This window comes from Gopherus flavomarginatus, chromosome 11 (assembly GCF_025201925.1).
Source record: "Gopherus flavomarginatus isolate rGopFla2 chromosome 11, rGopFla2.mat.asm, whole genome shotgun sequence".
In the NCBI taxonomy this organism is placed as follows: Eukaryota; Metazoa; Chordata; order Testudines; family Testudinidae; genus Gopherus; species Gopherus flavomarginatus.
In genome coordinates, this window is record NC_066627.1 from 26,905,388 (window position 1) to 26,918,731 (window position 13,344).

The 13,344-nt window shown below is 46.5% G+C and overlaps 1 protein-coding gene across 1 annotated transcript; it reads right to left on the minus strand.

Annotated features, from left to right (window-relative positions):
- Positions 1–1,812: 1,812 nt before the first annotated feature.
- Positions 1,813–13,047, minus strand: RAB5IF (RAB5 interacting factor). The gene is made up of 4 exons (XM_050917500.1): positions 12,856–13,047; positions 6,767–6,870; positions 3,935–4,064; positions 1,813–2,393 (listed from the first exon to the last, which is right to left on the minus strand). Exons 1-4 carry the CDS (start codon positions 12,988–12,990, stop codon positions 2,352–2,354), a joined length of 411 nt encoding a protein of 136 aa, XP_050773457.1. The 5' UTR covers positions 12,991–13,047; the 3' UTR covers positions 1,813–2,351.
- Between the last annotated feature and the right edge of the window lie 297 nt (positions 13,048–13,344).

Genomic DNA, 13,344 nt, shown 5'->3' on the forward strand with positions numbered 1-13,344 from the left:
TCTCCAGCTCCTGTCTTCTCCACTCAGGATGATAAAAAGGGATAGTTCATAGGGTCAAGGATAGTTATGCACCAATTTACACGACGCAAGTTTTATAGTGGTGCACGGAGTCACAAACATATTGCACAAACAAACTTACAGAGAACTTAGGCTGCATGGCTCCAAAAGCGCTTCTGTGCCCAGCTCCAATGTGCCACCAGAGCTTGCCAACCACAGCGCAAGAACCAGTGTGCTACAGGGACGCAAGGCTTGCAGGGAGGGAAATGGTCAGTTCTCATTTCATTATCAGTGAAGATGAGGCTTTAAATCCCAGTGGCCGCCTTGCCCCTCTGGAGGGTATATGTCAACCCTGTGAGACAGATCCAAGAGACAAAATTATACATGATGGGCTCCAGATCAAGATTAGTGGTCACAAATAAGGGTATTAAAAAAAGCCCCATGCTCCCAACATTTTATAATACTGAGAAGACAGAGGATAGAAGCCACACAACTGCTTAGTCAGGTGACATTATTTAATAGATTGCTTTCAAGTATACAATGGTTTATTTTATTGATGGGTGGGGATAACTAAGGAGACACACAACCTTATGATGATAGCAAAGAACAACAAACTAGTGGACAGGGCATTTCTCAAAGGAAATTAATGCTTATAGCTGAGGAGGAGAAAATCATAGCAGAGTTTAAATCTAACACACACGAGAGCAGCATGTTTAGGAGTCTGCATGAGATCATCCACTTTTTAAACTGGTAACTCAGACTGCTATAGCAGCAAGCCTCAGCTCCTCTTTCCACAGCTCACCAGGACTAGTAGTTAACCATATTTCCCTTCCCAAAGTAGATATCCTCCCTATTAAAGTTTGGGGGGTGGGGGAAATGAATGGGAAACTTTCCTACTTTCAGCACTGAAAACAGTTATTTAGGTGCCTAACTTTATATGCAAGCCTACGAATTCTGGGATCTTGAGCTTTCAGAAGAGGGACAAGGAAACAATGCAGGATTTCAACAAGAGATTATTAAAAGTAAGTCGAATTCTCACCATAAGACAATCTTGGTACAAACCTTCTCCCAGTTTATCTGAACTATAGGTTAGAACAGCAGGGACTATTCTACAACCGAACCACACAGTGGCACTGCTTCCTGAAGATAACTGTGTAGGCAGAACTGTGCATGTTACCACTGTCAGTACAAGTTGTGAAAAGATACATAATTAAGCATTTTAGAGAAGTAAACAGCCCCCAGCTTACCTCTGTGGCAACACCCAGGAGTAGCTCAAAACTGACGGGATAGCTCAGCAATGTCTGGTTTAGATGGTGCTTTGCTCAGTATCATGAAGAGCCCAACTCTGAAATCCGGAGGCCGTCCGCCCTTGGGAAAATGCCTCTTTTAAAGAAGAGTTAGTAATTCTGCATCCTGAAATTAGCTGCCTCAATTGTACTTATTTTTAGTCTCCTGCATTTGTCGATGACGAGAATTGGAATCCCATGAACTTATATATACACACACACACTATTAAAAAATTTAAGATTTTAAGCAGTTAAATTCAGACATTTAAAAGAATGCCTCTGGAATTATTTTGTCCATCTAGACTACTGAACTCTGAGGTAGGCTCCGGGAACTGAGTTAGTAGCCCTCTGGACTAGATGGAGGTCCTAAGCATGATGAACACTGTTTACAAGTTAAACATTCCCAAAGCAGATCACTTTAACTCTCCCCAGCAAAATGATTTAAAAATCAATGTCTTTAGCCAAGAGCATTTGAAAATTCTGGTGATCAAATGATTCTTAATTTTAAAAAAATATATAACAATAGTCATTTTACTCAAATAAATCACATCTTTAATTATCTTCAAAGAAGCCAAGGGCAACCATTGAATTCCATGTACTTCTTGAATGCTGCAGTGTTCTCCACTGACAGTACCTTAAAGTGACTGCTGTTTTAAAACTGTATGTCTGAAGGACAACAATGGAAGACAAGTCACAATTTAACGACAGATTTCATCCAGAGGCTGAGGTACTTTACACAAATGAAATTAACAGATTCACCCTTTATTCAATAACTGTAACAACCTCCTGTGTGCTAAAGTCATGGAAAAAGTTCAAAAGTTGAATAGTCTTGAACTGTTTTCAAAAATTGTGATGGCTTTTAAAAAAGTTCCAATAAGCAACGCTTGTATAAAATCAAGACGGACTTGCTTCTCGGTTAGGGGAGCTGGGGCTGTTCCAGGTTCCTCGAACCGCTGGTATGAAAAGATGGCTGATTTTCATCTCCCACCAGTCCATTACAGGCTCTGATTTATTAAAATGTTCTTGGATTTATTGAACACCGGAATGGGAAGCAAGGGCTGCAGACTGTCAGTCGTAGTGAATGGCAGTGTAAAAGATTATCCAAACAACCTGAAGAAGGGACAAACAAGGAGAGAACGTGAAGGTTAATCAAGCCCCTGTGGAAAGGTTTCAAACATTTACCGCCCTCCCCCTTATCACAAAAAAGAATGAATTTTTCAATAAGCCGTGCTAGTGCTGTGAGTGGTGCTAGAGAACAAGCACAAACAGAATCCAAGGTGCAACTCCAGGGGGGTAAATCATTTTTACCATCAGAAATCCCTCACTGTTTTCAGCAAGAGGTCTCTCTACTGGACAGGAAACTAAAATTCAACTTTGGGGCCACTGCGGACAGCTATGAGGAATGTCACATACCACAGACTGGTGCAGTCTGCCATCTGATTGGCTTGGAGTCCTACATGCCCCATGCTGAAGTGCCACCAAAGAATCTATGCCAGCTTCGAAACAGCCCCAAATGGGATCACAGGTATTGGGGGGGAGGGGAGGAGAAGAGGGAATGCTTTACAAGGTGCAGTATTACTGAGTCATAGCAGAGACCCTAAAAGATAAGAGCAGTGAATTGAAAACAACAAATGCCACGGCTCTAGATTACACCCTGATGGAGATGGGGAGCAGATTTTAAAAATAAAGTTGCACTGCTATCATCATGAACCATAGGGTTAGAAGGGTCTAGTCAAACCCCCTGCCAAAATGCAGGATTTGTTGTGTCTACACCATCCAAGACACATGGCTACCCAGGCTTCTTTTGAAAACCTCCAGTGAAAGAGCTTCCACAACCTCCCTGTTCCATTGTCCCACTGTTCTTACAGTTAGGAAATATTTCTTGAGATTTAATCTAAATCTGATGTGGTTTGAATCCATTGCCTCTTGCCCTGCCCTCTGTGGCAAGAACAACTTTTCTCCATGTTTTTTATGGCAGCCTTTCAAGTATTTGAAGGCTGCTACCATGTCCCCCCTTAATCTCCTTTTCCAAACTAAAGATACCCACTTCCTACAGTCTTTGCTCAGATGGCTTGCATTCCATCCCTTTGATCTTTACTGCTTACTTCTGGATCCTTTCCTGTTTCTCTACATCCTTTCTACACACTGGTGACCAAAACTGGACACAGTACTCCAGCCAAGGCCGAACCAGCACTGAGTAGAGCTCGTGTTGAGGTTGTGATCCACCACAATCCCCAGATTCTTCTCAGCAGTGCTAATGCCAAGCCAGTTATCTTTCTCTATTTGTGCATTTACCTTTTCTTCCTTAAGTGTAACACCTTACATTTGTCTTTGTTGGATTCACTTTGTTGTCTGCAGTTCAGTTTTCCAATTTATCAAGATCCCTCTGAATTTTAACTCTATCCTCCAAAGTGTTGGTAACCTCCCCTAGCTGTGTCTCATCTGTATGCTGGAGAGAGGGGGAGCACTAAGAACTAACTGACCTTACAACTGCTAGAGTACAGCCTTTCTCCTTGCTGTGAAGTTTCTGCCCCTTAGCCCTCCCTTACCTAGGATTCCATGGCATGTTCCTACTCACTCACATCTCATCACTACTACTCCACAGAGGGTAACTGGAGCAACTGGAAAGGAAGCGGGGAGGAGGGAATTACCAAAAACAGTGCAAACGATGTCATGAATCCTTCTTTCGTTAGCTCCCATGTGCCTCCATACTCCTCCTCGTCTATCTGCTGAAAGCTACTAAAATAGAGGTACAGGACGCCAGCATTGATCAGGCAGAATCTGGGGACAAAGATATTAGGAGCCATCATTTCCAAATTACAGGATAAAACCGTCTAATGATCTAATCAACATTACAGCCAACAAGTAGGATGTTGTCCTCCTGTCCCCAGCTTGCTAGAGTCTCCAGTTCAAACTCTTCTGCCTTCTGGAAAGAAAGCATATAAGAGCAGATTCTCTCCAGTGCAGGGAATGTTAACTCTACCCACCTTTTTTCCCATCCTGTCAAGTGCTGGATCTACAAGTGCATCTACAGTCTGGCTTCATATAGTTGTAGCAGGAAATGACTTCTTATCCAAGCCTAAGATTACTGCCATCACACACTGTCAGTAGAGTACAGATTTGTGGCCATATAGGCAGGGACTGGTAGTTAAATGCTCAGGAGATCAGCAGCATAAAAGCTAAAACCCAGGGACTTAAATACAGTATCAAACTCTTGGTCTCAGCACCAATTAACTAAACCCAAGTCTAACAGAGCTCATCTCACCCTAAAACACCCAGGGCCTAATCTGCTGTTCCCCTGTGACCACACTTTATTGCCTTCTAGGCTAGTGTGAAGGGGATCCCTACAATCAGCTGCAACACGGAGACAGGCCTGGACAGGCCAGAGGGGAGATCTGATGCAGCCTGGGTAGATCTGTACCCTGGACATTCTGTGCTCCTGGCCAGTGCTAAGGGCCACCGCAGCTACGGTGTAACTTTGGGCACCCATCAGCCTGTCCCAGAGATCTCACAAGCTCCAGTGCAGCGTTATATCTGGCCTCAAGAGACTCAGGATTGGGACAATCTGGGAAGTGAAAACTTGCCTTCAAACAGTGCACTTCTTGCAAGAAGAGTTGCATGGGATGAAAGGAGGAGGGTGGGAAAAGCCTGGAGCTCTGTGCCAAATGGAAGGCAGGAGTCCTGCCTTCCATGTTGCTCTTAAAAGAGAACATGCACAACATTTACCAGAGAACCTACAATAGTCATAGTTGCATTATGTGTTTCTGGCACATTAGGAAACTGTTAAACACAAGCTCTCCAGTGTGGAAGATTCCACTGTTTACCAAATATCAGCTTCAGTTACTTTGATAACCTTCCACACGGGAACTCATTTACACAAACAGCTGGAAGACACACTGAACTTGTAAGTGAACACAAGCAAGAACACAGTATTTCTCATCTGTTGTTACTGTAGTTTAGTTTTAACTATTTATAACAGGAACTGAAAAACAAGGTCTCCAGTGGTTAATATAAAGCTTTCCCTGGGGCTCTTACTCCTCAATTTCTGCAGAATTTAAGGTTTCAGTAACACAAAAAGTGTTTCTAGCCCTAAGAGTGGTGAAGATAATTTTCAAGATGCAAAATGATACAGTGTTTTCTTCCAGAGTCTGCAAACAGCTTCAATGTCTCTGCTGCTCAGAGCTTTCCCAGGCGGTTTCGCAATGGTATTAACAAGACTAGTCAGGTTCAGTGCTACTATTATGAACCATGTGAGCAACAATACAACTCTCCAGAATTGTATGAATATCACACTGCTGGTGCTGTGGAAAAATATGAGCACAAGCAGAAGCAGCCACTGGAGAAGACCCCTGTGGTCAAAAACAGTCTGAAAGTGTAGAGAACCAGAGACTACCTTCTTTCCCTTTGCCCTCCTGCAGCAGCTAAGATGTCTGAGAGAAGGGGGGAGACAGAAAACTTCCTTTCCAGAACTTGGAGGGGTGTAAAGGTTTAAGTTTTTAAAGACATCAACTAGCCACAGGCAGATAGAAATATGGAGTCCCCCATCAGAACTGAGGGACAGCACCCATATGAAATCCCAGTACTCCTCCGCTTCCACACCTAGAGCACCGCCTCTGGTGCCCTTCCCTTTTCCTGTATTTACTTCTGTCTAGCTGGCTTGGTCCTTTAACTCATGGGTGGTTGGTAAGCTTTCCAAACCCTTTTATAACGTTTTTAATTAATTCGTTTGCTCACTATAACACTGTGATGTCTTTACTAAGACGGGAACAAGGATCCCATACATGTAGGCAGATTAGAGGTTTTATTATACATATGCATGGATATAAATAAAAAAAGTTAGTTTTGGATGCCCCTTCCTCTTACAATGATACTGAAGGTACAGATTTTGGTAAAATAGTATCTCTCATGAGAGGGATGAGAGAACAGCAGAAGACCCCCAAGAATGATGTCTTGCTTGTTACAGTTTACATTTTCTACTGTTTTGGAGACAACTTTTTGATTTCAGAAGGAACAAACATCCCTAGTGGGACTGTACAGAACACATTCTACAACAAGGGTACTCAGCTTGGAAGCTGCAAACAATTATCAGGTTCGTAACCACCCTGCCTTTCCCATACAGATCCCAGTTACATGGGACGGGGGGAGTCCCAGTATGGAGAAAAGGCATCATGGTATGGAAAATATTCAGAATCACTGCTCTAAAAGACAGACATTGGACATTTCTCCAGTAAGTCCGAGATGTTTTTAAAGTAAAACAAAACTATTCAGAATAGGGGGTGGAGGGAAGAGTTACAGGTGCCAATTGGCTCATGAAATCAAATGATTTATCCTTTGGACTATGATACAGTATTTAGAGGAAATGTCAGACTTTAATGCATTGCTAGCACCCCACTGCTTTGCCTTTTTAAAACAGACTACAGATATTGTTACCTCCACATCTGAAAAAAAAACCCCACGTCAGATAAGAAAGAAACAAACCTTACATTGCTATTCCCACAAATCCTTTCAGTGGAACTACTCCCCAGATGACTCCCAAAATAACTGCAATGATCTGTCGGAACCAGTAGATCACGTCTAAAAACTCATCCTGAGAAGAGAGAAAAAACAGCAGTTTGATATCTCACATACAATATCTAGTTTAGATAAAACATTTATAAGAACCCGTCATGCAACTAACGTGGGAAAAAAAATCAAGGCTCTGAACACAGATTGCTTTTCAAAAGAAAAAATATTTTAAGTCACTATATATAAAAGTATTTGAAAGTAGCTAACAGCACTAGATGGATCCCATCCCTCTCTCCTCTTCTAAGTTCTGGCTTCAGTTTACAGTTCTCCCACTGGTGGGACACAGAGAACAGATATTTAGTCCATTTGTTTTAGAATTAGATACTAAAAATGTTCAAAGCTCCAACTTTTCAGCTATTTATATTCTTTACCAATTTAAAAGGCTACATCATTCTTGAGTTCTTTTCCATCACCCACAAACAAATGTTGCCAGAAAATCAGAACTCTCAAGCACACCACAAATGACAAACAGGTATGAATGAATCATGGAGATAAAAAACCATCATCGGCAAGGGAAGATTTTGAGTCTCCATGGGACTGTTAAAAAAAGCGGGAGGGGGGGAATCAGTTATGAAAAAAGATTTAAAGTTCAATTCTATTCCAAAGAGACTAAAAATGGCACCTACTTAAACTGCATGCCATGTCGGTATATAGAGTCATACTTGAATAGCTGAGCGACAGTAATGCATAACTTTCTATTCCTGTTCTCCTTGCAGAGCTCATGAAGCTAAGAACGCTTGTATTCTATTCTGCCACATACTTCAAATCAAAATTCAATTCTGCTCTCAAATATGAGCACTAGCATAATTTAGGACAGAATTTGGCCTACAGAATTTTTATTATGGTCTTGTACAAGGTAGTTCGTGTTTCCACACTTCCCAGCATCTCAGCTTGTTTGAAGCCAAACAGGTAAATTAATGCCTTGACATCCTCTCTCCATGCATTGATGTTATACAGAAGTCAATTTCTCCAAAAAGCTCAATATTTCTTATTTGAATAATGCAATCTTCATCAATTCATTTTCTATCAAGTTCAGAGTCTTTTTTTTAAAGAAACATTTGCACACAGAGGAAAGATGCTCCGGTGACTCAAACGTGGCAGCATCCGCAAGAGCTCTAATGACTTCTTTGCCGTGTTGGCAGTGGCACCCCAGAGAAGTCCTTTTATTTGCACAATGACTGACAGACAGCACTGAATACTCAAGCCATTGCCCTGCTGATTGCGTTGTTACAACAAAAAGTTCGGAGTCACAGCTCGCTTGTAGCAAGAAATGCAAAAATGTCACAATTTCAGCTAAAAATCATGGCTCACATTCTTCCAAATGTATTATTTTTTTAAATTGCTAAAAAAAAGTATCTGATTCAAATAGAAAAAAATACTAATACTGATTTTTTTTAAAAATATAAAATGATACTAAGGCTTATTTTAATAGGAATGTGTAACATGCCTAAATGACATGGTTTTACAGGTTTTCTGTCATCTCCAAATACAACTTTATAAAAACAGAAAATAACTACTCTCGAAGTTACGAAGGCAGCCCTGCATTATTTATGCTTTGCTCCTATTTGGAAGATCACAGCTCTGACTCTGCAAACACATATGCGGAACTTAATTTACACATGCAAGTAGTTCCAGTGACTTCAGCAGAACAATTTTATGTGCTTAAAGTCAGGTATATGCATCCATTTTGGAGAATCCTGGCCTTAATGTGTTGTTTTAATGAAAGCTGAAAGAAAATCACAACGAATTGAGTAGCCATGACCTTTATAATTGAAAAAAAAAAATACAGAAAATTAAGCCATGACAGCATGACAGACACTCAGGGCTTGTCCTCACTATGGAGCGCTGCTGCAATCCATGCAGTGGCATCAATTTAGCAGGTCTAGTGAAGACATGCTCAATTGATGGGAGAACACTCTCCCATCAATTTCTGTACTCCGCCTCAATGAGAGGTGGAAGAGCATCTCCCGTCAACACAGCATAGTGTGAACCCTGCGGTAAGTAGATCTAAGCTACATCAATTTGAGTTATGCTACTAACATAACACAAATTGCATAGCTTAGATCGACGGGCAGCAGTAGCTTAGACCTGCCCTCAGATTCACCAGTTACGCTGTGTTACTCCCCAAATAGCCCAGCTGGATGACCATCATCTTACAAGAGATAACTAACATTTGGGTGTTTCCTTTGGCTTATTCCTAGCTTTGATTTTTGGATTGTGCAGGTAGAAATTTGATTTAACTCTAAAACAGAGTCAATGAGCTGAATCCTGCTCTCAGTTACCTTTGTATAAATCCAGAGTGCACTGTGTACTCTGGATTTATACTGGTGTAACAGAGTAGACTTTGGTCCTCTAAATACGTAAGTTGTAGAACTCACGCTGAACATTTGTAACCAGCTACATTCTAAGAGCTGAACAACAGGAGCAAATAACCCTTTTAAACCAGCAGTCTAAGCAAATGATTGACATGAAAGGGGCAACTGCACTGAGAATATGGAGTTGTATTCATTTGGGACACTCACAAGGTGACAGTACAGGCAGAGTGCAAAGCAAAAGGAAGCTGTAGATCTACTTATATCACAGACACAGTATCTGAGCACCTCACAGATAAAAAGTTCATCCTCACAGCACTCCTATGAGGTAGGAAGGTATTACTCTCATTTACTACAGATAGAGAAAGGCAGAGAAAGATGAAATGATTTGTTTTACATAAATTACAGGGGAACTGTCTATTTCTGCAGTAGAGGTGGTTCATGTGACCAAATGAAACTCACCTACCCTTAGGTCTGGTCTACAGTTTAAAAATTTGCCAGTACAGTTACGCCAGTCAGGAGTGCAATTTTTCCCCACTTCGACTGACATAGCTATGTCCTAAGGTAGACACAATCATACCAGCAAAGAAGGCTTTCTGCCTGTACAGACTACCCTGTTCAGGTACCTGGTTTAAGTTACACTGACAAAGTAACTTTTGCTAGTACAAGTTCTCTTTCCACTAGAGGGGTCTGCCAATATACCACTACTGCCAGCAAGTGTTTTTAAGCCTAGACAAGTCTACAGCAAGCACTAAAGCAGAGGTGGGTAAACTATGGCCCGCGTGCCACATCTGGCCCACGGGATCATCCTGTCCGGCCCAAGAGGCTAGCCTCTGGCTGGCCCCCCACTGTTCCCCCTCCCCCACAGCCTCGGCTCGCCCTGCCACTGGTGCAATGCTCTGGGCAGCAGGGCTGTGAGCTCCTGGGGCAGAGCAGCTGCAGAGCCCAGCCTGACCCCAGTCTCTGTGCTACATGGTGGTGATGGTACGGCCCGGCTCCAGCTGGGCAGCGTGGCTGTAGCACCGCCAGCCACCGGTGCTCCATGCAGCGTGGTAAGGGGGAAGGGAGCGGGGGGGGGGGGGTTGAATAATGGGCAGGGGAGTTTGGGAGGTGGTCAGGGGGCAGGGCTGTGGATAGGGGTCCAGGCGGTCAGGGGAGGAATGGGGGATTGAATGGGGGAACAGATCGGGGGGGCAGTCAGGAAGGAGGGAGATGGGTGGGGCAGCAGGGGAAAGTCAGGGCACAGGGAGAAGGAGGGGGTTGGATGGGGCAGGAGTCCCGGGGGGGCAGTCAGAAACAAGAGGAGGAGTTGGATGGGATGCAGGGGTCTGGGGGTGGTCAGGAGATAGGGAGCAGGGGTGTGTGGATGGGGCAGGGGTCCCGGGGGGGCCATCAGGGAATGGTGGGTGAGGTTGGATGGAGCAGGAGTCCCAGGGGGCCAGGCCATGACCCCCTCCCTTAACTGGCCTTCTATACAATTTACAATGCAGCCCTCAGGCCAAAAAGTTTGCCCATCCTTGCACTAGAGGCTACATCTATGCCAGAAGTTTTCTGAAATCCACCTACTGTTCTTCTAGCACTGCTGTAGCATTATCAACACCAGTAGGAGGGCCAGTGTAGACTAGCTACTGACATTTTTTACTAGCATTGCATGTTTCAGAACTAGTCTAAACCACCATGCAATACTTAACACATTCCTACATATCCTTCTCATTGTGAATGGTGGTATCTTTTATTGAACCAACCTCTGTTGGAGAGAGACACAAACTTTCAAAGCCTCACAGAGTTCTTCTTCATGTCTGTGTGGTTCAAATGCTTGCCTCTATTACGAATAGAAGCTGGTTCAATAAAAGATATTACCTCACTCACCTTCTCTATCATAGGACTGAAACAGCTACAGCTACAACTACATCTCATTGCAACAGACGTGCATGGAGAGATTTTAACTATTTCTGTTCTTCCCTTTTTATACATGCAAAACATGAAATTGCTTGTTTGTGTGTGATGTTAGGTGCCCTATTCAGGTTAGGTGCCTCACCTGCTTCTGTATCATTCCAAAAATCTCAGCTTCCTTCCAGCTCACACCATTCATCAGACATGGCTCACTGATAAGAGTCAAGACAGGTCTATACTTAAAATGCAGCAGAGGCACAGCTGCAATGATGCAGCTGTGCCACCGACAGTGCTTTAGTAAAAGATGTTACTATGCCAATGGCAGACTTCTCCCATCAACATAGTTAAGCCACCTCTATGAGAGGTGGTAGCTATGTTGACATAAGTCCGTCTGTCAACAGCATTGGTTAGGTTGGTATAACTGCATCATTCAGGGATGTGGACTTTTCACACCTCTGAGCAACATAGTTATACCAATATAAGCTCATAGGATAGACCTGGCCTAAATGAGCACAAATTAATTCACAGTATCCTAAAGAGCAGCGTAGGCTGAAAAATGCCTTCAGCTGCTTGCATGAGAAGTTTTATTGCTCCAATTATTAAAGAAAAGTTATGAAATCAGCACACAGACTGTCTCCAACACAGAGCACTGCAATTTCATTCCAAGTCTCTGTGCTTTAGTCTCACAGGAAAGAAATGACTAGCCTGATTTCTGAAAAATACTCAAACAGAGTTTCTAAGGACGTGCCAAAAAAAAAAAATGCCAGAGAAAAAAACACTTTTAAAAGGGCTTTCCAAGCCCATGAGGCTAGAAGTATCCTCAACCCTCCCACTGCCCATGGGTGACCCCATGAGGTGGACAGCACCAGCACCCCCCAACTCTCCCAGCACCCACAGGTGCCCCCAGCAGGCAGCAGCAGCAGCCCCCCCAACCCTCATGGGTGACCCCCAGCAGGCAGCAACCACCCCCCCACCCTCCCAGCACCCACGGGTGACCCCCCCCAGCGGGCGGCAGCAGCCCCCCCACCCTCCCAGCACCCACGGGTGACCCCCCCCAGCGGGCGGCAGCAGCCCCCCCACCCTCCCAGCACCCACGGGTGACCCCCCCCCAGCGGGCGGCAGCAGCCCCCCCACCCTCCCAGCACCCACGGGTGACCCCCCCCAGCGGGCGGCAGCAGCCCCCCCACCCTCCCAGCACCCACGGGTGACCCCCCCCCAGCGGGCGGCAGCAGCCCCCCCACCCTCCCAGCACCCACGGGTGACCCCCCCCAGCGGGCGGCAGCAGCCCCCCCACCCTCCCAGCACCCACGGGTGACCCCCCCAGCGGGCGGCAGCAGCCCCCCCACCCTCCCAGCACCCACGGGTGACCCCCCCCAGCGGGCGGCAGCAGCCCCCCCACCCTCCCAGCACCCACGGGTGACCCCCCCCAGCGGGCGGCAGCAGCCCCCCCCCCACCCTCCCAGCACCCACGGGTGACCCCCCCCAGCGGGCGGCAGCAGCCCCCCCACCCTCCCAGCACCCAGGGGTGACCCCCCCCAGCGGGCGGCAGCAGCCCCCCCACCCTCCCAGCACCCAGGGGTGACCCCCCCCAGCGGGCGGCAGCAGCCCCCCCACCCTCCCAGCACCCACGGGTGACCCCCCCCAGCGGGCGGCAGCAGCCCCCCCACCCTCCCAGCACCCACGGGTGACCCCCCAGCGGTCAGCAGCAGCCCCCCAGCGCCCGGGGGAGACGAGCTCCACCCCCCGCCCAGCCAACCCAGGCCAGGCCGGGCCGGGCCACCCCGCGCGGGCCCCGGCCGCACCTTGTCCTCCCAGGCGGAGTCGCTCCGCAGCGCCTTGCCCCACACCGAGACGCGCAGCGCGCCGCCGCCGTTGGCCACCAGGTGCTGCTGCGGGTGAGACGGCGGCGACTCCTCCTTCCGCCGGGCGCCGCTCATCTTCCCCAGGCCCCACCACAGGCCGCCCGGCCGCCCTCAGCCCCGCGGTCACGGCAAGGGAAGCACCGCACGTGACGGCCGGCTCTTGGGCTCAGCCAATCACACCTCTTCCTGCCAAGGAGGGGAGGGGGAGGGGCTGACGCCGGACCGCCCTCTATCGCATGATGGGGAAGGTCCGTTTCCTTCCCTACGGCAGGAGGGAGGGGTCATTCTGAAAAGCGTTGCTGCTATTCCCTGGAGGGTGGGGCCTGAGAGCTGGAGACAGAAGCAGCAGAATGGGGCGGGGCTTTGGGAACGAGGGGGCGGGGCTTTGGGAAAGAGCAGGGTTGGGGACCGCTGCCACAGGGAGGCGGG

Coding starts and splice junctions, on each gene's coding strand:
- RAB5IF (XM_050917500.1), bottom strand. CDS start 12,990: ATGAGCGGCGCCCGGCGGAAGGAGGAGTCGCCGCCGTCTCACCCGCAG. Junction 6,871..12,855: donor ACTCCGCCTGGGAGGACAAG/GTGCGGCCGGGG, acceptor CTCTCTTCTCAG/GATGAGTTTTTAGACGTGAT. Junction 4,065..6,766: donor GGATTTGTGGGAATAGCAAT/GTAAGGTTTGTT, acceptor CTTTGTCCCCAG/ATTCTGCCTGATCAATGCTG.